This window comes from Lutjanus erythropterus, chromosome 17 (genome assembly GCF_056507025.1).
Source record: "Lutjanus erythropterus isolate fLutEry1 chromosome 17, fLutEry1.hap2, whole genome shotgun sequence".
NCBI classification, from domain to species: domain Eukaryota; kingdom Metazoa; phylum Chordata; class Actinopteri; order Lutjaniformes; family Lutjanidae; genus Lutjanus; species Lutjanus erythropterus.
In genome coordinates, this window is record NC_139333.1 from 18,733,144 (window position 1) to 18,760,290 (window position 27,147).

Sequence of the window (27,147 nt, forward strand, 5' to 3'; positions counted from 1 at the left end):
GAAATGTTCAGTTTGCATTTGCAGTAACTTAATACAGATTTTGAGGGGGAAATGACGCCACAGACACAGTTCGTAATGCTAAGTGGGCCACAGGCTCAATCACCAGTGCGTTACCTCATTCAGCAATAGATAGTAACTTAACAGACATTTATTTGAATGAAAATCTTCATGATTATTACTTTTAAGGGTCACAAGCCAAAAATGTCAGGAACCACTTCACTAGATCAAATGAAGTGTCGCCACAGTACCACAGCATACTGTAACTGCTACAATTAAACCGTGAGCCTTTTCCTGTGTGCAAACTGGCAGTGTGAGGATTCAGTACAGAAGAAGAATGAGCGCTCCAACATTCCTCTGTTTTTCCTGGCCTGTCTGTTTGCGAGTCATGGTACTTTGGGAGCCAGCATGGCTCCACCAGAGGAGTCCGACTAACCACTGTAATTGTGCCGTGCCGAAGCCGCCTTCCCCAACCCTGGGATTGAACCATGAAATATTCGAAAATGCCGGGGTTAAGAGAGGGGGGTCTTTGGCAGTGCAACGTGAAATGTGAGACCATAGAGCATCTTTAACAAGGAGGCGGATAGAAAGCCGGCCAGCCTGCCAGTCGGGCAGCCAGGGCACACGGTGGAGTCCTCTGAAGGAGAATAATTATGGATGTAAGAGGAGATATTGCGCTGGGAGCAGATCAATAGTGCCCACGTTCTGCTGGCGCTGAGGCCAGTGTATTTCTGTCACAGCAGGAGAGAGTGCAGGATATCAGCTTGTTGCTGGAGGGACTCACAGAAGTTTGAACACCGGCGGGCTTCCCAGATAGCCTTACAACCCTCATGCCTGTCCTCCCCCCCTCCGAAATCACTGCTGCTTGGAGTTTGGCTGCTTGCTTTGCCCCCATCTCCAATCCTCTTATCCACACAGAGTTGGCGGGAGGACTGGCCTTTGTCTACTCATGATTGTATTCCCACAGTCCAGGCTATACTGTCATGTTTTCCAGTGTCATTTGGAGGGCTCCCCTATTCTCCTCATGGTTAGAAAATTCTGGATAAGAAAACGACAAAGACAATCAACAGGCATAATCTACCCACCAGTACTACCAAATTAATTTGCCCCATGCCATGAATAATAAAACCTGTGGGTCTGTCTGTTGCTCCCATTTGAACTGAATGAAATGATTGGTTTTTTTCTCATTTATTGTGGGTTTTTTGATTGCATCATGCCAAGTATTTCCCTCTAAAAGAGCCAGGCAGTTTTTTTTTGTTATCCCTGCAACTATCACATGTTAGCTGTGTCATAAATGTGAAACGATTTACCCTCTTTGTTGACGGGCCCTTGCCCTCCATTCAGCTTTTCATCTGGCTAATGGCCATCTTATGCCACATCAACAGATAACACGCTGGACATCATCTCAATTTTTTGTATGGCCAATTTATTCAGACAAAGCTCTCGTGTCCCTTGTGCGCACAAATGGTTTGAATTATTCTGAGAGCCTTTTTTTCCCTCCCTGGGTTTTTCATTGTCTGAAGCATGCAAGTCCCTCCAGAGCAGATCTTTGTTTCTCATTAAGGGGTAAATAGAGCAGGCCAAATGCTCATATGTTTATTATACACAGGAGGGCATGGTCACTGTTCTCAACAGTTCACAGCAGAAAAGAGCTGTTTGCTTTCTTGACCTTTGTTTGCAGTGCCCACAACCAAATGTCTGTCAAATTTATGGGATAATAAGCTACAAGAAACTGATGGACTGCAATGAAGTTGGGTTCAACTTCATCAAAAGTTTTTCTAGCTCACTTTTCACCAAGACTGCTTTTACCCAAGTAAAAAATAAATGCATTATTTGAAGCAAAGTTTACACATGATAAACATCTGCAAAGCTATTAAATATGCATGCATATATTCATTTAAGTTCCCATGAAGCAGCCAGTCAAGTGCTCATTGCTTGCGTGTTTCCTGTAAAAACAGGCAGCTTGGGAGGGACTTGTCACTTGACACTGATTGGGGTTTACAGTAGCCAGTAGTGTCTTGCTAAATCTGGTGCAACCGTGTTTTCGTTTCTTGTCAGTGATCAATGTCACAGTGTCCTTTTATAAATTCAATAAACAAAACAAACCATCCTTTTTTTGTCATTGTTGGGCCAGATACTGATGTGTAGGTGACATATAGTTCAATACATACATGATAAAACACTTGAACATTGATTTTGATTTCATGGGAACTTTAAAAACAGAAAAAAGGACAACCAAATGTGATTACACAAACATAACAGGAAAATTCCCAAGTGATGGAAGCAATGTACAGCAACAAAAACTAGGTTTTAAATCTTGTATTTCCTCACAACCTTAAATATGTGTGACTATATAAACAACGATCAAAGTAGGAAGCAACAAATGCATAGTAGTTAAAACTCAAGAGGTAACCTAATCTGGTTCATTGTGGTTGCGTGGGTGTTTGTCAGATTTGAGTCACTGACTCACAACGTAAGCAAGCAACTCAAAGTTACTTTCTGATTGATGCATGGAAAAATGCAGCATCACCTTTTTCTTTCCATTTAAAACCAGAAAGAAGAGCACAGGCAAAGCACAGATACATAAATCTTTCATGGGAAATAACTATTGTTAAAAAATACATTTTCAAGGCCTTCAGCAGCAGGTTGTAACTAGAGGGCATTTAGAGAACTTATTCCACAAGTGCTAAACAATTCCCTAACTTGCTGTTGCACCCAAATGCATTATTTCTATTAATGAAATTTTAGGATAAATTGATGTATTGACCCTGAAAATGTGCCCCAAAGAGCTGGTATCAGGATTGCAATTCAGTTTCTTTCATATGCGAGACTAAGAAACAGTAATCCTCTCAGTGTGGAACTTCTGGATCCTGAAAAATTCAATCAGGTGGACCTTGACCAAACAAACTTCCAGACAATCAATAAAAACTTAGTGAAGCAAAAGTAAAACTTCACTTGAGAACAAAATGAGTTCTCAGTTGTGTTAGCAGCTCGTATTTCATCAAGTAATTCAAGTAAATTTAGGGGCCCTAAATTGTGTTTATGCACAAAAACATGACAGAAAGTAAATAAATAGCATAAACAGATGAAGCAATCAAGCCTTCCAGGAATAAGCAAGTCAGTGTTTCTGTCGGAAAGAATGCAGGGGTTTCCGAAGTCTCCAGAATTTGTCCAATTTATGATTGAGATCATACGTCAGTTTCTCCAGAGATATCTGAGATATCCACATGTCGGCCGTGGGAACCTACGGGGGAGACCGTCACAGGGAGATACACTTTTTAGTCAGAAATAATAAAGAATAATTAACAGAAACTTGGTGTCAGTATCCAAAAGAGTATCCAGAATATGGTTGAACGGGTAAAACAAAGAAGACAGTGTAAACTGTTTACAGGTAACCTCCTGGATCACAGAACCTCTTTCCAAAATGTGATGACATGAAATAAATGGAACTAGAATTATATCCTTGCAGTTGTTTGCCTCCTCCAACCCGTCAAATTCAAGTTTACATTAATGTCTGCATAATGTATGTAGGGAAGACCTAAATAAAAAGTATTAAGTGTATCTGTTATCACTGTGTTGACATGTGTGATTCCAGTGAGAAACACTCTGTCTTCACTTAGAGACTATTTTTACAGAGAGCTGAACATAATGATGTCACTGTGAAGTAGATTTTTGACCTTTTAGGTATAGAATGTCATCACCTTATCATTTTATCCTGTTAGATTCTTGTGAATAATTTTGTCTGAATTAGAGTTTGAATTCTTAAAGGGACAGTTCACCCCAAACATCAATCAGTTTTAGAAATATCGGCTATAGAGATGTCTGATTTCTCTACAATGTAATGGGACTAAGTGGCGTTTGGCTCATGGTGCTCAAAGCATGCAAAAAAAAAAACAAATTAAAACCAGTGTTTCTTTCCATAAATCATGACCTGGTTAATAGAGATAATCCATAGACCTTGTTGTCAGCAGTTTCCTGCAGGAACTATTTTCTTGAGCAGCTGTGTCAGGATTTCTGGAGAGAGAAATCTGTTTAAATCACCCGTGAGCCCAGTTGTTGTCACATTCACGAGAGATGGGACAGATGTGAGGTCACAGTGACGCCAAAGTTCAAGTGGACACTCGTACCAAGTTTGAAGAAATTCTGTTAAAGTGTTCTTAAGATGGGAGGGAAATGATGCCTCTGGCCACGGCTGACAGCAATGCAGAGACATAAAAATGTACCTTTTGTGTTTTGCATTTATAACAGAGGTTTCAACTGTTGGGGAACATTTTTCGGAAGCAGATAGGTGTATAATAAGTCCTGTGGAAAAAATTTTAATTTTGTTCATATGTAGAAATTAAAGTACAGTTTGTTTGTTTCTGATGATTCTTAACTCAGCTGGCAATTAAGTGGAATAACAGTCATAAGAATTCGTTTAAAAGCTGCGCCACTGAGCAGACCAGTTCATCCACCATCTTTCCCTCATCCAGTGTCATTCCCTGAGAGATAGCTGGTCTCTGGCAGTCTGACGTTGTGTGCTGACCCCTTGTTAGAGCCCAGAGGTGAGATGTGTGATAGAGGCCCTCAGTGCTGATAAGGCCATCAGGCTGATAACTAACTCCCCCCAGTACAAAGCTGCTACCACCGCCGCCCCAGCTTCCATTAGCCCCAGCAGACCGGCTGAATGCCTGCCTGCTCCCTCCTGCTCTATCTGAGGTTACATCCTCTGTTCTCCGCCCCTTATGCAAACCCTGCTTTCCCATGCTGAGATTGCTATCAGCGGAGATATTTATGTACTGCACATGTTTCCGATTGTTTAACCTTTGGACCTGTGCTGTAGGTGCTGCCGCCGTCCCTGCGGGCCTGCTAAGAGACCTCTCTCCTGCCCTTGTAGGCAGACTGAGATAGATGGGAGCACAGGCTGTTGCTAGAGGTGTGTAATGGACTGGCAGGCGAGGGCACTGCTGAAATTGGTCACATGAAAGCTTAGGTCAACCGTGCACTTGCTTTCAAGTTTGAGCAAATCTCATCCAAATGGAGGTAAAGGGAAATATTCAGCCAAATTATTTTTGTTTTTTACAAGATTCTGGTAGCGGTATTATCTAATGAATTGGCACAATTAAACGCTGCTAATTCTGAGGAATTCACGCGCCCTTTATTTCTGTATAGTAAAACTTTCTAGCCATTCATTTAAACTAGAGTTGTCACGAAATCTGTCAGTACCTTTTTTGATACCAAGGTCTTGAATGATCATTTTTATAGCCTTGAAATTTCTATTATAATGAACAGATGTTGTTTCATTTTATACATGTGGTAAAAAAAATATTTGAAAAAATACTGATAAATCAACTTTTAACAACCTTAATTTAAAAACATCACAACTCCCAAGTGTGTGGCAAGAAATTATCCAAAAATGTCCAACACAATTAGAAAACTTCACAAAATATTAAAGATAAACTTTTTAGTTTTAATACAAGCTTACTGTGTGTAACACACTATAATAAAAGGTCAAATATACAATATTTATTGTGATATTAAAAAAAATGAGAAAAATTACAACTTGAAAAAATGTCCTTACTAAATAATAAATGTGACGTGTGTCATTTTTTATTCATACAAAATTTGTTTTTCTTTTTAACTTGAGCTTGAACTTCTGCTTTCCTTCTCTAATGAAATAAAATAAAGCATGTGCAAAAGATTGGCAATTTTGGCAATGAATGTTTGAATTATGTGCAAAACAAAAACAATACAGCAGTCAGTCAGCAGTTTTTTTTTATCAAATAAAATGAAAATAATGAAATAAAATAATTTAACCATGTTATATCATGCAAGATATTGTCGCAGTCCGGTATGGTATTGAAACATTTTTGTTTTTGCAATATCCCTAGTAACATCCCTAGTTAGTGCGCACTGTATCGATTTTAATATGTAGGAAACAATATACATGTAATTTAAATAGATACTGAATCTGAATCAGATCAACAGATTCTCTGTTTTAATGGATTTGGAAAGGGGACAAAAACATTATGGAGACATCTATGTTTTCTAAGCAGAAGTGACATTGCTGTTTACAGCAGTGCATTCATTATATAATGAACATATCCTGAGGCGAGCAGGGAGGTTTGACAGAAGTTGAAAATTAATACCACTGCAGAAGGTATTGCAAATGTAAATGCTCTATCTCACAACAATACACCATCTGGTGAACAGTGGACAAAGTTGTACAAAGTAGAAGGCGAGATAATGGAGTTATTTAAAAAAAAAAAATCTGAATTTCTAGCAGGTGTTTTTTGTTCTTTTTCACAACTTTGCTTCACGATATTAGAGACACGCTGATAAGAAGACAAATTTAAGGTAATGCATTTGCGTTAGGATTTGGAATCCAGCTAAACTGCCAGAGTATAGCAGATGTAAATCTGTCAGTAACGAAAAAAAAAAAAACTGACTTAAAGATTGAACCTGTGCAAATGTAAGAAAATAAGCAGGTGGAGATGAAACATGCCACTTAATGGCCGTGTAAAAAACGAAAGTGAAATGCCATCAGTCGTTGTTGAGTAAATTCCCAGAGGTAGTAAAAGCAACTCCTGCATCTCTGGAGTGTGTTTTAGCGTGTGTGTGTTTACCCTCATGTTTGTGGCATGTCATGCTTGAGCAGGATTGCTGCATTCTCCTGGGAGCTACAGGAGGGCTCGGTACAGGTGATTTATTCCTCCTAATCTGTCCTGCACAGTAGCAGGCGGCTGCCTTCCCTGCGCCCAGCGTGAGTGAGGTTCTATCAGCGAGCGTGATCATATTATCAGCCCACATATCTCTGAGGTGGCAGCTTCCTGTTCGGAAGCACCTGGACTCACGCTGGGGGCTGACGTCCCAACATCCAGGAGGAGTCATGTCTGTGACCCCGAGGCCGAGTCAAGGGCACCAGCAATCCCCACTGATGCCATCGAGTTGATTAGTTATTCATTCTCCGCCCCCACCCCACAGCCCTGTAATGTATGCTGTAGTAATCTGGCTGGAAACGCTTGAGTTGAATGCCAGATGTTGTTTTTACTGGGCATTTATGAAAGCTGTCTGACTCGCCTCAGTGATGTCTTACGCTTACATGCAGGGAATGAGGAAAATATGTCCTATGCCATTGTTGTATATATCTGTAAGTAGTGATAATTGGCTGAATTATTTGAGATGTCATGACCCAGTCATGCTCAGTTTAGTTTAAAAGGCCTCGGCAGTAAGTGATTCGTCATTTCCAACCGATCTGTCCAGACCTGATAATTTGTTCTCCTCTTGTCTGCACAGTTTGACGACTAGGCCAGTTAGTCATATTTTCCAACCATATCACATTGTTTTTCAAGTTAATTCTGCAATTGTGGATGTCAGTTCTTCGTGAAGGAGTTCAGATTATTGAAGTGGGCTTGTATGAGGTACATGTTCATAATCATCGTATTACCTACAGTAGATGGCAGTCGCCATGCCCCAGTTTGGAGAAGCAGAGAGGGGCACCCGCACGGAAGCTAAACAGTGTACTGCTGTCAGCAACGAAATGTAATTTAGCCACTTAGAAAATGGCCTATCTAAAAAGATCATTATTGGTGTAAGTGTATGCCATATTTAGAGTATTTTGATCAGGAAAAAGCAGACATATAAGCCAAGTATCACTCTCTCCAAAGCATCCAGACTCCATTGACAAAATCACTAATTTTATCATGTGGAAATCAGGAGCTGGTGGTCTACTGCTGCCTCAAAAAGTCAGAAAATAGCACAAACAAACTAACCAGTCGAGGAGGTGGTGCACCTGCAACTCCTGTGTTCTGCGAGGTAAAATTCCTGATAACTAACTGTCAATATGTTCCTCATACAACCCCACTTTAAATAGTATGAACTAGCCCTTTAAAACTCGTCTTTGAAATGAGCTCTTATTGAAAAGCCCAGAAAGGAAGAAGAAAACAAGGGTGTTATTGTAAATAAGTTGTCAAGGCTGTACCCTCCTCACTAACTCGTCCCCCGCCCCGCGCACACAATGTCAAATACAATTCAATTTCTGCCGCAGCATCAGCTTAGGCTAACGCGGTCAAGCAAATGCCTATTTTCTGAATGGCCTGGGGAGTTACGCTTTTCAGCTTATCAACTTTTATTAACCTTAGCACTGAGGTTTGCTCTTTGATTTAGATTCTTTGGGAAACACTGAAATTGGATTTTTTTTTCCCTGACTCTCACTCCTGCTGTGACATATGCTCAACAACTTGTTACACAGAGAATGAAAAACTAAATGCTGTGCTTTGGTTTGTTGCTTGGAATATTTTATCATGAGAGAAACCAATAACCTCTCTAGTTTTATTAATTTCTTTTCTTTCTTCTACCATAGTGCCTTCAGAGCAAACATGCATACATTAAAAGTTATGGCCAGCAGGAAAGTGTTTTGTAAAAGTACACATACAAGGAATTTAACTCTGTTTTTTCGATTGCCCTCAATGTGCTTACAGAGTAAGAATATACATAACACCGAATAACAACATGGCTCTCTTAGTATAGTCCTGCAATAACACAACAACAGAGATCTTCCTTCCTTCTGATCATCTGGGGATTTCTAAATACATGGTTGTTGCTTAAACAGCAGCAAGTACACCTGCTAACAAACCCCCAAAAACACGCCTTACGGGAAACCATACTGTCCCCCCGTGTGCAGAAGCATGTGACTTCTACTTATCACCACTTTAATATGAAGGGCTGCCCTAAAGACTTTGGATTGTTTCTGCATTTCAGTTTTTTTTAAACTCTCATTCTATGTCTTTTATTACTTCCACCTAGTTTTAACAATGAAAGCTGGGAGATTGTCCTTGATCGTCTCGAATGAGCAAAGTGTTTCAATACTGACCTGTGAGTTTACTCATAGTGTTGTTTTTGGCTGCAGCAGGAATCTTTTTTTTTTTTTTTTCTTCAGCAAAAAGCTCTAAAATCCCCCTGTACACTGCCTGCTACCTGCTAACGACCAGCTGGTGAACATGGTGGAGCATTTAGCAGCTTAACAGCCAGTTTCTTTTCCTCATGAGTTGGTAGTGACCAAAAATAGAGCTAAAAGGACAGTGAATAATATTAGATTTACATTCGCCAGGCTAGACGTCAAATTAATGCTAATATTGTGGTCCATCCTAGTGCCCCGGCTGCAAGTCACCTATTATAATCTATGAGAAAATGAATTAAGATTTTTACTTGCAGAACCCTGAATGCCCAATTTGCTCCTCTATTAGATAAAGACCGACGGCGGATTGAGCAATTTAGCTTCATTAAAAGAAAGAAGATAAAGTCTATACAGCATGGATAGCTCCACAGGGAATACTCTCATACTGTGGCCGGACAGACCGTTCCTAAACCAGGCCTGCTAGGCTCCTGTCACATACATTGTCAAGGAAAACAAAGTGTGAAAACTGCCCTTTGCATGAAGTGTGTATTTCCTCTTTCATTTTGCTTGGCAAGATATTGTAGACTCCCGCCCCCTGACTGGGCTCTGGATTATTAGCTTAAGCTCTCTAAAAATATCCCTTTGACTGTTTAAGCCTCTGACAGCAGCAACATCTCACACATTCTGATAGCTTTATACTAACTATGGCTGCAGAGGGCTCATGCACTCAGCCCGCCTTGTTATCTTTTACCTTGTTTGCCCGAGGAGAAGAAGGAGGAGAACTTACGGGGGCCCTCCGAAATCTGCAACAGTCCCTCTCTCCTTCGGAATCAGACTCGGAGCGGATCATCAAAGGCGAGCATGCAATCACAGCAATCTCCGAACAAACGAGATGCTTTTTTGAGCACGAGAGGATTTTGCCCAGATGTCACTCGAAGCACTTGTCATTGTTGCGACAGCTGTAGAAGCACATGGACTGTCATTTGAAAAGCGTCTCCCGCAACATACCAAAACAGCACACGTCAAATATGAAACATACCCAGCCTGAAACATAAGATTTCTGAATATTAATGCTGTAAGCCCCTTAGGAAATTGTGACTTTTATTGCCTATCGTTTCAGTTTTATTGGCTTGCTTGTGTAGTCTCAGTAATTGCATATTTACCACCATACAGTATTTATCATACCAATATATTAGGTTTAGCTGAGCTTATAGAACCAAATATTTTAGATGTTGGCATTCATAAGAGCTCATAGAAATTAATAAATTCCTGAAAGGATTACACTGTACACATGTGGCTCATAGACATCGCTTCAATTATCTTTTCTTCTAACACCCACACTCTCTCGAAAGGCTTTTCTCACAAATATTATAGCTGCTAACTAGAGAGAGACGGAGGGTGAGATAGAGGCATGTGCCGCTCAACAGCACCATTGTTATTCCAGCCTTCATTCATGTGTCTCTTTTAAATGCTTTGAGATGAAATATCACTGTTTTGACAAGACGTTTTCCAAGCTGCTCGTGTCCCCTGCGAGATGCCTCATGCTGGTCGGTGATGGAACGTTCCTGAGGAGAAAAGTCAATATGTGGTTGTAAATAAATGAAAACAAATGTGAGACCTAAGCCCTCAGTAGATTGAGGAGGCAAGGGGAGGATAAAAGAGAAGACTACTCACCTTTGCTCATTATAAAACTGCTTCTTGGTTACAGAAGCTAATTGACTAGCCTCTCAACCTCTGTGTGTTGAAGGAGCGTGGAGCGGGGCGGGGTGATGAATTGACATATTGCTGGCGCTGTGATGTTGATCCAAGGCAGAGAGCCATGAGGCTTCCCTCCAGGGACCAGTAACCTTATTGTTCCATGTCATCTCCTCCCCTTCTGTTTGAGGACCAGGTTGTCAACCTCTCCCCAAGGTCACGCAAACACCAGCCCCGCTTCTGCACATAATTGGATTATTTAGAATCGTAGCATCAACTTATTGCCCCGTCTGGGGTCAAAAGTGAATTTAGTGCACGAGGTTGTCATGATTTGTGGCATCGTTCTGAGCTGACGAGCAACAGCTTCTGTCACCAGTTAGTGTCATACCAGTGGTTTTACATGTTTTGGTCTATTTACTACAAAACACAAATTGGACATCACAGCTAACCATATTGCAAACCATGTTGGTGTGTTTTAGATTTATGGATGTATTTTCTCTACTGTTCCAAGCGTCCATTGGTTTCCATTTATTTCTGTGCAATGTGAGAAATCAATTAGCAAACCCTGAAATGTCTCCCAAAAACACTAGTATGGTTGGTTTACTTTTTTTTTCCCAGAACACACTGAAAGGCTTTTTCTGCCATTCCAGGCATTGTATTCCATTGTTTTCCCTTTATCTCTGTATGATATCAAAATAATTTACAGGCTTGAAACATGTCCCAAGCTCCCAAGTTTTTAGTTTTAGCCCTTCCAAGTTCTGTAAAACTTGAATTAGTAAGCAGTGTAGTGTATGTTTGAGATGTATTTTTCCTGGCATCTATTGAATTACATTAATTTCTGTATGATATAAAAAAAAACAATTAACAGACTTAAAATGTGTCCCAACCTCCCAAGTTTTTAGTTTTAGCCCTTAGAAATCATGCATAACTTAGATTTGTGGGTAATATGGTGTAAGCTTTGGATTTTTTTTTCAGACATCCATTGATTTCCATTCATCTCTGTATAATATAAAAAATAAAAAAAATATATATAAAAAAAACATGTCACTTGTAACATGTCCCACATTTTTAGTTTTGGCTTTGGAAATCACGTATAACTTAGATTTGTCTGTAATATACAGTTAGTGTTGGATGTATTTTTACAGGCATCCATTAATTATCATTAATCTCTTTGTGATAAAAAAATAATAAAAATTATATGCACACTTGAAATGTCCGAAGTTCTTCATTTTAGCTTTGCAAACTATGTATAACTTTTGTCAGATTTGTCAGTAGCATAGTGCAAGTTCTGGATATATTTTTCCTGGAAGCTGTTGATTTTCGTTAATATCCTTATCCTTTTCGTATAAAAAACAATTGGCACATATCTTGTAAGTTTTTAGTTTTATCCCTTACAAATCATGTATGATTTTCATCTATTGACAGTATAGGATGTTTTTCTTTTCATGAAGCTGCTGGTGATGTAAATTTTGGATGTGTTCTTCCAGGCAGCTGTTGGTTTTCATTCATTTTCATACTATATGAAAATTTTGTGTTGTGTCATCAGGCAGATTCAACTGTAATGCAGTTTCATTGCAGCTGAACTTGAGAAAAGCAAGTTTCAAGAGTCTGCTAATTAAATTTTTAATGTTTTATTGAAATTAATGGAAACCAATGGTTGTCTGAATCAGTACAAAAAATACATCTAAATATCTTAAAATGAACGGCATAAATCTGGATTCAACAACTCAACCAAGTTTCAAGAATTTACAATCCAATTCTCATGCCATATGTTATTGAATGGAAATCAATGGCTGCCTGAAGTGTAGGAAAAGAAAACATATACCTCAAAATCTAAAACCACTGCGTCTGTTTGAATAAGTTAAGCATCAGTATTACGTGATTAGGGAGCAAAAACTGGTACGGGCAGTTAAAGTGCACCTGTTAGGAGACTAAAGAAACATATAGTGGGTGTTAAACGCCCACGGTGTTGGGGATTCCCACATACCAGCACATATTCATGGTTTCAGTGGTGGTTTCATGGCTGGAGGCTGGCGTGGTGTTATCTCATGCTGCCGTGGTAAGATGAGATGACGTGGGGCAATAGATTAAATGGGTGGGCTGCATGCCTATTAAATCAGGAGTTGGCAGAGCAACACTAACTCAGGTTACTTATTCTCAAGTGACATGGCCGCACATATGAGGAGCGGAGGCAAGCGAGATGTCTTTACTTCACGTCTGGAGTGTGACATTCTGCTCTGTTTGTGACTCTGTAATTAACTGCTCATTTGTGTGTGTGTGTGTGTGTCTCTCTCTCTTCTTTTTTTTTCTGTTTTAGGAGGCGGCCACATTTGCCAAAGAGCTGGGCTTTGAGGTGAGTTGACCAGCAATTGCACACTAAACAGATCCTAAAGGTTTATTTTTGCTGATAATGAAGTTCTTTTTGGACAGTGATTGATGTGCTATTATACTCTCCAGGCCTTGCAGCAGTTGCTATGGAAACCTGGCAGTCGTCATGGTTTCTTTGTTCAGCCAGCTCTCTGTTATGACGCACTCTGCTAGGTCTGCACCCAACATCGCCTACAGATGTTATTTATTGAATTTTGAAAAGCCTCTTGGGAAGCTGAGAAGTTGGGCATGGTTTCAAGCCTTTCTCTGCAGGCTTGGGGCTCATCAGGTTGCCTGGTTAAAAAGCCTCCTCATTATCTTCATTGCACTCAGGGATGATACTGTATGTCTTCCCTTCACTGCTTTAGCATTACACCACACTGAAACACTCTGTAGTCTTTTAATAACCAAATTACAGCCACCTGTGGTTTTAGATTATGGAAATTAAAATTACAGTGCTTGTTACCCCATAGAATGTACACTATGTGTTTTAAAGTGGGGCTGCCTCTTCAGTGTAAAATGAATGTTCCCTTGGTCTAAATTCTGCTTGTATTTTGCATATTCCTCGCGCTGCTTTTCAAATGTGAAATCAAAAAACACAAATAGCCGGTGTATGTGAGTTTTTCAAATGGGGCTCAGGTATTTTAAGTGCCTTCTCTCTTTCAAAGGTAGAGCTGCCTTGAATATGGCTCTGCACTGTGTGAATAATTGTCATCCAGAATCACTAACGGTGTGATCAACGTGACTGGAATAGAAATGCAATCCTGATGGCAGTGACAGGTTTAAGAGAGGAGAAGGGATGAAGGCAGGAAAAGAGGGGGGGTGGGGGGGGTGCTGGTGGTGATGGAGGGGGCCTCATATGAAAAAAAGAAACACAAAGGGCAAAGTGTAGACTCTCCTAGTAGTTACAATTCTTTGACATTTTCCATGTCAACCTGATTTGCCAGAACACTCTGCGAAATTGCATTGGATGAATGTGATTTCTCAGATAACATCAGTGGTGTGTACTGTACTTACTGCATTTCTACATGCTTCACAGTTGTCTTTTTTTCTCTTGTTACTTTCTGATGACAATTTTACTTGCCCACATACGGCAGTTGTGCACTGACAAGTCTACAAAATATCAATATATATACAGCAGCCTCTAGAACATTATTTAAAGCTGAAAATAACATTGGTACAGACGTATTATTGGAGGGAATTTTGAGCGGAGAATAACCTTGGGTAATTATAATAATGATATTTTTCCAAGCCTTATATACAGTCCAATCTATGTCCAATCAAAAATCAGAAGCATCAGGCTTCATTACTGATCTTGGAAATAGGCAGTTCGACCAAGCTTAAACATGCAACATGTAAGTGGGGTCTCCTTTACATTAAAACAGTAACAAAAGATGTATTCTGATGACATCATGAAGGAGCCTGGGATCATGGGAGTTGTTGTCCTCATTGTTAAGGAACCACTACTGCCAATAAAAATCTATCTGACATGACTCAAGCAGAAATTATGTTCGTGGATGAGGTAATATTTAAGTTTTATTCACATTACATCTCCTCTCATTCGACTTCCCTCCCAACTCTTTGATGCCTTCTGACATCCCATACATAGTAAGGGAACATTTACTGTTACCAGGAATAAATTACAGATTTCTCTGTTTTGACATTGTTGAAAACATTTGAGATAAAGCAAGTGCACAACCCAATACAATTTATAACATAATAAAACATTAACATTAATAAAAACATTTTTATTAGCCCGCTGGCAAACAGAAATGTTGATTAATGTGTTTCGACCTAAGAAATGAAAGGAAATAGCGCAGCTTTAAGTCTTTAAGTCTTTTTTTCCAGAGCTTTCAGCCATATCCCGTGTCTTTCATCAGCAAAAGGAGTTTGCTCAGTTGTCACAGAGGTTGTTAAAGGATAGTTTCCTGTTTCTGATCTGACCGCCTGTTACCGTGTGACAGGAATGTAAAAACAAATGAACCATTTCTGTGACAACTGAGCGACTGAACTGAGACTCAACCAGCTTTCTCCAGAATCTCCAACTACACCTTTAATTAGCATTCATTCTGTCAAACATCATTATTACATGTATATAAACTAGAGTATCTCTTTTTGGCAACATCATTCATAACTATAATTTTTGCAACAGATTTTTGTAAAACGATAACACAGTTTAATCATATTATCAATAATTTTGTTGTATATGGCTATAGGCTTGCACAAATTGAGAATTATCATTCAGTTGTAGCACATTTTATGACATATTCTGACTAATTTAAACACTAAACATCTGAAAAGCAACTACAAATAATAAATGCAGTCAGGATTGAGTCTCTGACTCTTTTAAGGCCAGTCAAGTTAATTCAAAGTCAGTAAAAGTCCAGTCAATGGACAGTGTGGCTCTTTTGGCTGATACTATAATTGGATATTCTTGTAGTTGCAGCCCAGTCATCAATATCTGACCCAAGAACGCTATATGATGCATTATTATGCACTCTGAGACATTATTATCTTCACATTATAGATGACTAACATAAATGACAGCACCACTTCTTCAGTGTAAATACGAGATAAAAAGCTTGTCCTCTCCAAAACAGCAATCAGCAGATCTGAACACACAGTCGCCTGATTGTAATCTGTTTCCTTTAAATGCTCAAAGAACTATCTGCATCGCAGCTCTAATTGAATCTCTCCCTGGCTGTGTTTCTCAAACAGCCTGCAGTGGAGATGATCACTTTCTCACTGGCTTCAACACAAAAACACAATTTAGCACCATTGTAAAGCTTTTATATTTCATGGTTTGTTGATTTATGTCTGATCAATTGACGCACAATCGTGAATATTGCCGTTTGTCAGCGCTAAGTTAAATTGACCAGATCATTTGTCAACTCATTTGTTTTGCGCTCACGTTATTCTCATCAGGTAAGTCTTTCTGTCAGGAAACAAGGAGGAAGTTGTCGTGTGTGTGTGTTTATGTATGTGTACAGTAGCTTGCCCTGCTCAACAGCCATGATGCTTACCCTACCACCTCTGGCCCTTCGAACCTTTTAGCTCCTAAACCTGAGTACAGCGCCTTTTTTTTATGTCTGCGAACATAAAACCGAAGGGTGACAATGTGCCGAAGCCTTGTGCGGTTTTGCATTCAGTGTCTGGAGGAGTGCTTGTGGTTACATCCAGTCACAGTGACAAATTGCCTTTTTTTTTCACCATCGCCTGCTAACAGCCTCTGTATTAACCTCACCATTAGCACTTACTTAGAGTGTTACACCCATTTTTCCTCGGCCCAGGGTCTCCCTGGACCTCTCAGGGCTGATTAAAGGACATTTGGGAAGCATTTAGAGGTGTAAAAGCTCATTGGTTTGAGTGAGCCAGTGTTGGCTGGTGGTACTGGAGCCTATCTCTCTGATTACTCCCATAACCACAGCATTTGCTCGCCCTGAAGGTGCTCAAGTGTTAGCTTTGATACAGATGCTAGAGGCGTCTACGACCCTTAATGCTAGCTCCTCAGTGTGCTGTATTACGGAAAAGCAGAGTCCACCCCACTGCGAGACGGCGATAAAGACATTCCACCTGCTCATAGTACATCATGATGAGTTAATAATAAAGTAGCACTGACAGGTGTGGGTTTTTTATCCCTCTCATGATCAAAGGCAAGCACTCCGGAGAGTTCTGTCGTCTCCAGGCGAGAATATCCATTCTGTGCAGATGCTGAAGAGAGATGGCCTGTTTCGGGAAGAGAATGATACAGTACACGCACCACCTATCCCTTCAAGCTCGCAGAAGTGGCTTTATCTGACAACAGCATATCTTCACACGCTTATTTTCATCTCACTTAGGGAATATGACATTCTAATATTTTACAGCTCTCCTGTAACTGCATGGAAACATCATTGAGCACTCCTATTGATCTTTCTCGAAGCGGTTTCATAGCCCATCTGGTTTCATTATCACTTGATCCGCCTGCCAGGATTGGAAAAATCTGACCTCTCTCAGTCACACTTGTGATCTTTGATTAACTCCTCAGAAATTGACTCTTCACGATGCACTCATTCAACTTAACAAAGTCACACAGCGATGGTCTGGTGTTTTTACAGACAGATGACATTGCAGAGATCGCGAAGAGGACCCAGAACCTCCACAAGGAAAACCCGAAGAGGCAGCGAGTCGTGGTCTTCACCCAGGGCAAGGACGACACTGTTGCAACTGTTGGTGAGCCATTTTTGCTTTCAGCAGAGTTGTTCCAATCAATGTTATTATCATTAATGAAAACTAAACTAAAACTAAAACTGAGTGTGAAAAAACATTAACTCAATAACTGAAATAAAAATATAAAATCTAGTCTTTGGTCAAATTTGTCAACACACCAAGCATGAGGAGGCATTGGTGCATTAGTTTATTCTGAACTTCTTAAATCTTAGTACACCCCGTATTATAATAGAAAATAAACTCAAACAGTGAAACTCATAAAAACTAAACTAAACATTTTTAAACAATAGACACTAAAGTGAAACAAGCAAACCCACCATGGAAACTAAGTGAAACTAAACTGAACTGAAGACAAAAATGTGGCAAACTTTTAAGACTTTTAAAAATGCCCGTCTCTCTGTGCTGTCCTCCATACACGAGTTGTTTGCTTTGGTCCTACTCCAGAGATGGTCCATCTTAGACATGACTCGGCACAGCATGGCACATTAGAAGTCATGATGGAATGCAAATGGTTTGACTCGGCTCAGCCAAAAGTGCCCATGGAGAAGCCATGTAAGCTACTGACTGACTGACTAATCGGTACCTGCTATGTATTGTGCAAAACCTCTGTTATTGAACAGCAAACACAGAAGCTGTTGGTTCAATCGTTATTTTGGATCATCTCTAGTCTTCAGTTTCTTGTCTGTTTATGTACACAGATTTCCACTCAAGTACCACTCGAAGCCATCCCAACTCTGGCCTCTTTTTGGACATCTTTACCCTTCACTTAAACCTCATATCTCAAAACTGCAGAACACAGCCTTAAATAGATGGTAGATCGCTGACTGAAGAGAGCCGAATGCTATCAGTAATTTCTTTGAAGTTAACCTGCAATATTGACACCAGATGTTAAAAAAAAAAGAATGCTTGCACTACATTCTGTCATTTCAGAGCATAAAAGAAGTGTGGGGGATGCAGAGAGCAGGCATTGATTTGTGAAGTACTTCTAACTTTGTCTTGGACACACTCCAGGCCAGTCCTCAGCAATTTTTAATGCTTCAACTCTTACATCCTGCCCTTTTTCTTTTCCTGCAAAATGCTGGCAGAGTGACCTTGAGGAGAGGGTTGACAATGTTGGTCCACAAATCAATCCAATTTCATTTGATTCAGGGCATATTTGTTAGCGGGACATTAAAAGGCAGTGTCATCGTATCTGAGCAGGGGTTGCAGGTTTAAGCGGCGCGGAGAGAGACGATAGTTTCCGATTACTGCTGGGAGCCTTTGCCTTTGTTTAGAGCCACAGGGTGTCTCTCCTCGTTGCCCTTGCAGCTCAGACTAGTCGTGCACGGGGAGAGATGGCCTCAGGTAAAGACTCCAACATATCACTCATCACTGGGGACTGCAGAGAAGCACAGCTACAGCAGGACTGTTAGCACTGCAGGACACTGGCTTCACATGTGTCCAATGTCCTCAATTTCATACTGCTGGCAGGAGTATTTACAAGCTGAAGTGACAGTATGTCACTGGTGGCATTATTATTAAAAAATCAATAATTAATAGTGTCCTTGCTGTATTTTCTATTGTGATTTGCTTTTTAATTGTCTGTCGTGCCATTTTGTCCACGACTCTCAAGATTCTATCTTGGTATTATTAAAGGTTAGAGTGACTGTAATCAATATTTTTATATTAACAATGGATAAAATAACTATGTGTGATGTGAAATGGGAAGCTCATAGTGATGAGCCCACAGAATTAGAACCTGATTCTGCAGTTCTCCTCAGTTCTAGAAAGGTTTTAGCTCATTTTAACTCATTGTTTTGGTTTTACATCCCATAGCTTTACTGTTTCGGTTCACTCTCATCAGTGTTGTTTACAGCTGCTGCTGCTACAGCAGCTGTTTTCAGCGATAAAGCTCTGATAAACCTGCTGTATGCTACCCGCCCAGCAAACAGCAGACAGACACAGTAGCGCTGCACAATTAATCGATTATTCATCTCAATCACATTTTTACCTTCCCACAACTAAATTAATATCATCTACTGCGATACTGACATTTAAAATGCACACTCCGCTGATAGAAAAATGAAGTGCTTTCTAAACTAAAAGCCAGTCACCTTACAGCGGCAGCCTGTGCAAAATTTCCTGGATGTTGCAGCTGCAGTGCAACGTTAAAGAGTCCCGGCAAAGTACAAGAGATAACGGACAGGCAAAACAAAAATTAAATGTCTGGAGCAGAAGGCAAAGAGCTAATCCCTTGATACGGATCATCATCTTTTGTTTGGAAGTATTTCAGAATTAGGGCAAGTGATATTAAGCAAAAACAAATCATATGCTAAAAGTCTATGAGGCTAGAATAGTCATGCTGTATAGTGTGTTATTGTATGAATGTAGCACAATGTGAAAGAGAAAGCACTGCTCCGTTGATTTAATTTTGGTTTAATGTTTAAATTAACATGGAAGTGAAAGAAACGGTCTGGTTTATCTAAATGTGAAAGTGCAATAAAAATATTTTGTGCTTAAAATTAGTGAATAGTTGTGATAAATAATTAAAATTGATCAAAAATAATAATTATTATTATTTCTGACAAGGTGGTGGAGCTAAATAGCCAGACTGTTCCACTCAGGAGTTGGTGGAGAACAAAAATGGAGCAAAAAGAAGAGTGCACATTGCACAAACAAAACTGTAAATTAAAGCTAATGTTTGTTTGTGTCTGCTGGATGTGTAAGTAAGGTAATGTCACTGTGGTAATTTCTCTGTGCTACACTACACTACTGATAAGAATATGTTTACAATTTATTTCATAATGTGCCAAATGAATGCAAAATAATATTAAACAATCTGAGCGATGTTCAGTGCAGTGAACTGTGTTCCACTCATAGGGGCAACACTCGCCGGCCGCATTCATTTTCAAAGTAGAAATCCTGGAAGTTCATTTCCTTTCACGAGAATTTGAGAAGAAATCTTTAAGCAGAAGCTTGACAGTTAAAAAGAACAAGAATCCATCCATTGTGCTGGAGGTGATGGATAATTCCTGCCTGCTTCTCTCATTGCTCCTGCATGAAGACAGAGCTGCGCGCTGCTGTGAACTTTATATAAAATACATGATGAATGCAGGCGGGATGAAAGACAATGTGTTTCAGATGTCATCTACAAAGGCAAACATGATAAATGTCATTGACTGTGCTATCATTGCAGCGGAGCAGTTACAGTAGTCGGTGCAGCAGAATCGGTGTGTGTGCGTGTGTGAACATCGCTATTCATGCCAGCCAAATAAATGTCAATGTAAAAAGAGAATTAAAGATTTTCATTTCCCAGAGGCGGCGCTCTAATAAACTTGATCTCTCATTTTGTTTGCAATTTGTCCTCCTGTCAGGATTTGATCATTTGCCAGCCTCTGCATGTCATGTTAAACCATTTTATAGTGATTAAGGATGGGAGAATGCCTTCCCCCGTGGTATAATTCTCCAAAAAGAGATGTCAATTTGTTATTGTTCTTTTTTTTTTTTCCTCCCTGCCCTTCATTTGGAGCCTTTCATCACGCCACCGCTTCAAACGTGCCTTTTAAGAGCTGGGAGCAGGGGGAAATGGCCCTTTATTTAGCTGCCACTGACATTGCTGAACTACACTGGGCTTTTGCTTATACACCCATTAAAGCAGTAATTAAGATCATTGTGCCCTGAACCTTAACGGTGAGGAGATCTAATAAACGATCATTCAGCGGGGGTCGCCGCTCTAATCGCTGATAAGGACTTGATAAAGCCTGACTCGGCTCCTCGCGGAGTTTTAGGGCTCTCGAGGGGACCAAGCAGGCAGATTTCGACCTGATCTATACATGTTAATCACATGAGCCAGACTGAGGAATGAATACTAGGCTGCGAGGCAAAAGGCGCTTTCCTTTCTTTGTCATTCTCTCCAAAGCTACAGCAGATTAAAACGCTGCAGAATTAATGAAAGATTTACTTGAATGGTGTTTAAAAAGCAGGATGTTTATGGTCTATACTTCATGATAGACTAAATCAATTAACATTCAGTGCTATGAGAAAGACCGCCTCTCTTTTCCCTTGGCATCTCATGTTGAAGTGTTTTCTTTCATGTCTTCCCTGAAAGGATATTGGTTGGCGATGATCTTTTGCCTGTGGTTACAGTAATTACAGGCATATGTAATTTTTTTTTTCTAACTCAATTGTGAACAAAGATGCTGGTTATGATAGGGAAACAGATTGAATGTCAACTTGCTCCTAACCTGTCGCGTTTGCCAAGAAAGCGGTAACGTTGTTTTCCTCTCCGAGGCTCAGAGTTTTGGCTGAAAAGCAAAAAGGAAACGTTCCAGAAGAAGAAGAAGAAGAAGAAGTATTCTCAGGGAAGTTTCTCACATAAAGATGTTGTACTTAAACTCCTTAAACTCATGCCTTTTAGCTAAATAGTCGTGTGTAATTCCCAGCCACTTAGCAGCTGAGGATTTAAAATGATGTATTAATTGTTTTACTCATGTGTAGATGATACAGTGTGACAGGATCAAAGTTAATTTTAATGACCTGCCAAATATTTGATCCACCTGCTTTCTGTCAAAGCAACAATAGTGAGCGCTGGAACACAATCAAGCGAAACGTGTAATAATTTCAGAGTCAGAACAACGCTCCATATGCTCATTTTCCAATAAAGCCGAGGTCGTCTTATTTGCATGTACAGTCGCTGCTTTTTTCTTTTCTTTTTTTTTTTTTTTTTTTTTTTTACAGGAGAGCATTCTCTCAGTCGGTGTTGTGCTGTGAATTGGCATTGTTAAAAAGAATAGCCAATAATAAAGGGCTTAATTGATACTCATTTCAAAGAGACGCCTGTTGAAAGAATTTCTTAAGTTTAATCACCACCATTCAAGAGTTGTAATGAGGGAATTATGAAGAGCGAATTAACAAAAGCACCACAATTATAGCTTACTCGAAGGAAAGTATTTCAGCTCCTTCGAATTTTTTCTCACAGTTTTTTTTTTTCTTCCTCTGTTGCAGGTTACCTGTCAAAGCACAGCCATACTACACTCCCACATACTTTATTCACCACCAATCTGCTGCTTCACTCATTTTGTCAAACCAAACTCTAGGCACAAGAATATGTTAAAGTATAACAGTTTATAACAAAAAAGTACAGCAGAGTTTTGATTGATTGAAAATAATGTTGCCGATCTCATTACAGTGAAATGTGGAGTGAATTCAGTGATGTGATGTTTTCAGACGCTCAACAAGCCAGTAACAACAAGAGTTTGAGTATTTTGGCAGGAGTTTTTTTTTTTTTTATTATTGTTGCCATTTTTGCCAGTTGGATCTCTGTTACAGACGGCTGGGGAGCTGTTGGACTGTAACTTGAGTTAACATGTCAGTCAAATTTAATAATTTGCATCAATGAGGTTATGTGAACTTTCCCCCGAGCAGCAGAGCACAAACTTTGGCCCTGATGGTTGAAGGAAGAGAAATATTGGATGTCTGTTGTGCCGTGATTCTAGAGACACTGCTCAGAAAGTTCTGTATGCCGTCGACAACATCACGCCGCCCACAGTGAACTGATCAGTCAGAAATGTTAAAGAGTAGGCTATGTCTCTTAGGGGCTGAAAATTCAAATTCACATTTTCACATAAACATGTTTACAAAAAAACTTGAAGAATTAAAAAAAAAAAATCTCTCTGTGTTGTCATATTCAAAAATCACCAAAATATCAAGATACGAGCTCAAATGCCTCAGTGTACCTGATTTGTGGCCAAAATGAATGAAATTGCAGTAACTTTTTAAAGAAAATTGCCCTAATTTTGTCAGTTTCTGTATAATTTTGTAAACTGCAGGTCTAAGGATAGTCTAAAGATAGAGGGTGCTGTATGTTGTACAGATTGTAAAGCCACTGGCAACTTGGCGAGTTTGAGCTATATAAAAAAAACTGACTTAATAGTTTAAGGGACAGCTCACCCCAGAATCAAAAATACTTATCTTTCCCTCAGCCTGTTGTGCAATTTATCCATCTACATTGGTGTGAGATGCCTGCCGGCTCTTGAATATAATAGAACTAAGATGGCAGCCAGATTGTTTTGTTCAAAACACCAAAAAGTACATTACAAAAGTACAGCTGAGGGAATATGATTAGTTTTGCAGGTATGGTGTCATAAACCAAAGTTTTTAAGATATTTCAGTCTGGACTGAAGTGGTGGACTGAAGAATAAACCAACCAGCTGCTAGCATGGCTAAAAAATGGCCAACTCTTGATTATAATGGAACTAGACGGTACTCAGCTTGCGGTGCTCAAAATACATTTGAACAGCCCATATCACCAAAACTTGGGGTGAACTGTCCCTTTAAACAGTAAAAGTCTGCAGGCATGCTAGTGGTTCTGAGAGTCCGTACCGAGGCATAGCAGTGCTTTGAGACACTGTAAATTCTCATGTCTGCGTGCTAACATGTTGTTTAGCAGGTAATGTTAATTTAGAGTGTTAGCATGCTATCACTGCTAATTAAAACTTAACACAAAGTACAGCAGAGGCTGATGGGAATGTGATTATCTTTGCAGGTATTGACTCAAAGTAAGAATCTGACCTGCTGATTGCCCTGGAAGTCACCAGTGTTATCAGGATTTATTGTCTGGGAACCACAGCGCTCCATCCAGTAGCTGTTGAGATAATTCAGTCAGGACCAAAGTGGAGGACCAACCGACACTGCTATTTAATAAGTGAGCTGTAAAGCAACATAATTATTTAAGGGAAGTTGCAGCCTCAATTTTTTCCCTCCTGCCTGTAGTGAGTTGCAGAGTTTCTCACAAATACTATGGAACTGGTGCTCAAAGTGCCACCTTCTCATGGCCGAGAGGTTACAACTCAGCCGAGGAAGACGCTCATAATATTAACAAACCGCGTTGACACAAGCACGAGCCTCTCGTCCAGGAGTAGATGCACGTTTCCTTTTGTGCAGAGATGCTGTTGGTGAGTGCAGTTTTGTGGAAAAGAAAATAGTTCCTACATGAAGCTGCTCACAACAAGGTCTGTGGATTATTTTGAGTAACTGGGTCATGATTTCTGGAAAGAGACATAGCTGTTGAGTTTTTCAAATGTATTTTTTTGGAGCTTTTAAGCATCACAAGCAGAGTGCCATCTAGTTCCAGTATATTCAAGAGACGGCAGACATATCTCCACAGCCAATATCTCCAAAACTTGACAACTGACACCAAAACAATCTACATGGATAAACAGTAATACAGGCCAGAAGAAATGTGTATTTTTTTATATTCTGGCATTACATGGACAATAGACTGAGGCTGGATTTTATGTGACTTTAGTTCATAAATTTGTTCAAAATTCATATTACTTTATACAGAAAATGGCAGTGATTGGTAAAAATGGCTAAATATACTAATTTGGTAAAAATGGTTAGCTTCTGTGGAAAAAATACAAAAGATGATGATTTTCTTGAAGGAGTGGAATCAAAGGACAAAGACATAAAAAGAACAACCTGATGCATGTTAGACTATGATAAAAAGAGTCGTCTAATTCCATGTGAATTTAAAGTATTTTAATGAGAAATCCAAATCCAGAAGTCGTAATTATCACAACATAACAAAAAGTCTTCACAGATTCAGATTTGTTCAGTGAATTCTAACACCTCTGGATGTAGTGTTATCACAAAGATGAGCATCACTTTATGTGAGAAGTTACCTGGTTGCAAGTTTCTAACCATCTGACACCCACACTGGAGACCATTTTTTAACAACCAAACGCATATTTACTAAGTTATTTATATTTGATTTATCGGCTCTAATGAACAACAGAATCTGTGCTGAACAAGTGCAGCGGCTTCAGATGTTAAAACATCCGGTTTTATAGCCGCAAAGTGCATCACATAAGCACGACCACATCTAACGAGTCTAGTTTCTTGACTGTGGAATAACTGACAAACTGTGATTTATTGTTAGCACATTTTCCTTTGCGGTTAATCGTTTCAAGAGGGAGGAGGATTCTTCATCTGTGGCATTAATTAAGCGAAGTCGTTATGCTGCTAATTAGCTGATCCTAAAAGGATTCTTGTCTTATTGTAATTTATTATCAAAGTGACAATCACCTGCTTTTTTCTTTTAAAGAGAAAATGTGTCATTATGAAAACATAATCTATCTCTTCATCTGATATATCTTCAGTATCTGGCCTGTGATGCAGTCACTTTCGGCTCTGTTAGATGTCATTTTGATGGAGTTTCTCCCACAGTCGGTATATTTTACAGTCATTTCCTCGACATCATGTGTTGAACATATGTTCAGCTGCAGGTTGTGTATATTTTACCCTGTAAGACAAGGACAGAAATGTATTCAAAAATTAATAAGGCGGGGTGTCTTATCTGCAGCTCAGATATTCTGTGAGCCGTTGTTAGATTAGCAGGGAGCCTCATTAAACAACTTTTTTGTAGATTTTTTTTTTCTCATGTTCTTCTTAAACTCCAGCCTTTTTTTCTCAATAAGAGGTCTGTCAGCCTCCTCGTGTTCCTTTTATCCACATGTCAGTCTTTTGTCTCCTGCACCTTTTTGAAGGTTCATGTCGGCACCAGAGCCCTCAGATTGTTTGAAGATTGTGTGTGTGGTTTAGATTGTTCTGACATAAGTTGCTGATTTAATGTCACTCTACACCTCCAGACTTTGTCATCTGGTAGATTTTTTGTTTCTTTTTTCCCCCTCTCCCTTTAAACTGGAAGTCTCTTTGAAGTGCATATGCTACTGATAATTGAAGCAATATAATCCACTGAAGATAATAAAGAGAGCCTCATTTAATGGATTCCATTTTGAACTGAAACCACTTACATTAACTGTTCTCGCATTGTTTTTAATTTATCAGAGCACTCACCTAAAGCGTTAGAGATGTTGAGGGTTTTTGCATTTGATCATGTGTTGCTTTTGGTAAATTTATTCAAGCCCACTGCAGGACATTGCAGTATTTTGGTTACAGAAGTGTCCCTTAGATTAACATCTAATTTGCCCAGTCAATTGTTCTGAAACGACAGTGAAATAATCCGTTTGTCAGTCAGAAGAACATAACAATTTTCAGAATTTGTTAGCTTTTTGTTGTTAATCATGCAAAAATGCAAAACATTCACTGATTACAGCTTCTCAAATATTCTACATATTTTGTTTTTGTACTGTTGATCGAACAAATCTGAAGAAGCCATCTTTGATTCAGTGAACTTGTTCTGGGCATTAATCAGATTCAGAGTCTATGGTGCGACCGTTACACAAGTAAGCAGGTAAAAACAAAAGACAGTCCAAAGACATAACTATGCAACATAAAACAACATAACCTGAGAATCTGTGCATAACATAAACATACATAAATATAACAATTAGCTAAAATAGTTGCTATTGTGGTCTATCTTTGGGCAAGGTTTCGACAAGCTCTCAAAAGCAATCGAGCACCGATTTGCAAGCGCCAAGCTACCAGTTTGCCTCAGATCTGCACTTTTGTCTGCGTCTGGAAAATCCCAGCTACAGTCCTGTAGTGTGAACTTAGTTTAGTATGTTAGTGTGCTTATGTTTGCTATTTAGCACTCAACACAAGTACAGCTGAGGCTGATGGGAATGTTATTTGTTTTACAGTTTTTTTTTTTTCTTTCTTTCTCAGAAATCAAAGTATTCAACAAACCTGACATGATAATACTCTGGTCTCTACCAAATTTCATAGCAGTGCATCCAATAGTTCAGAGACTCAAAACCATGAATGTCAAATTCATAGTATAGGCACTATAGGAAAAGTCGGGGATCACCAACATCATTAGTGTTCTTCCACTGTGGACCATGAATAGTTAATAAATAGTTAATAGGCTCTGTTAACAGACCCACATTGCCTACAGAGCCGCTAGTGTGGCTAATGCAAACTAATCATTAGGAGTCCAATGAGACATTTGAGAAATTAGTACAGTTGTATTTTTTTTGCCCTGCTATATAATTTCAGATTCATATATTTGTCTTTCAAACCTTGCGGGGTTCATAGCTTCAGAAACTTCAAAATATCAAAAACAA

At 39.4% G+C, this 27,147-nt stretch overlaps 1 protein-coding gene across 2 annotated transcripts in view; it reads left to right on the forward strand.

The window, feature by feature from the left end:
- adkb (adenosine kinase b) overlaps nucleotides 1–27,147 on the forward strand; it is a 146,846-nt gene that overhangs the window by 118,273 nt on the left and 1,426 nt on the right. For both annotated transcript variants that reach the window (XM_084740620.1, XM_084740621.1), the window contains exons 8-9: nucleotides 12,885–12,920; nucleotides 17,032–17,146. In XM_084740620.1, coding sequence (XP_084596746.1) covers nucleotides 12,885–12,920; nucleotides 17,032–17,146 — 151 coding nt within the window. The remainder of the gene's footprint in view (nucleotides 1–12,884; nucleotides 12,921–17,031; nucleotides 17,147–27,147) is intronic.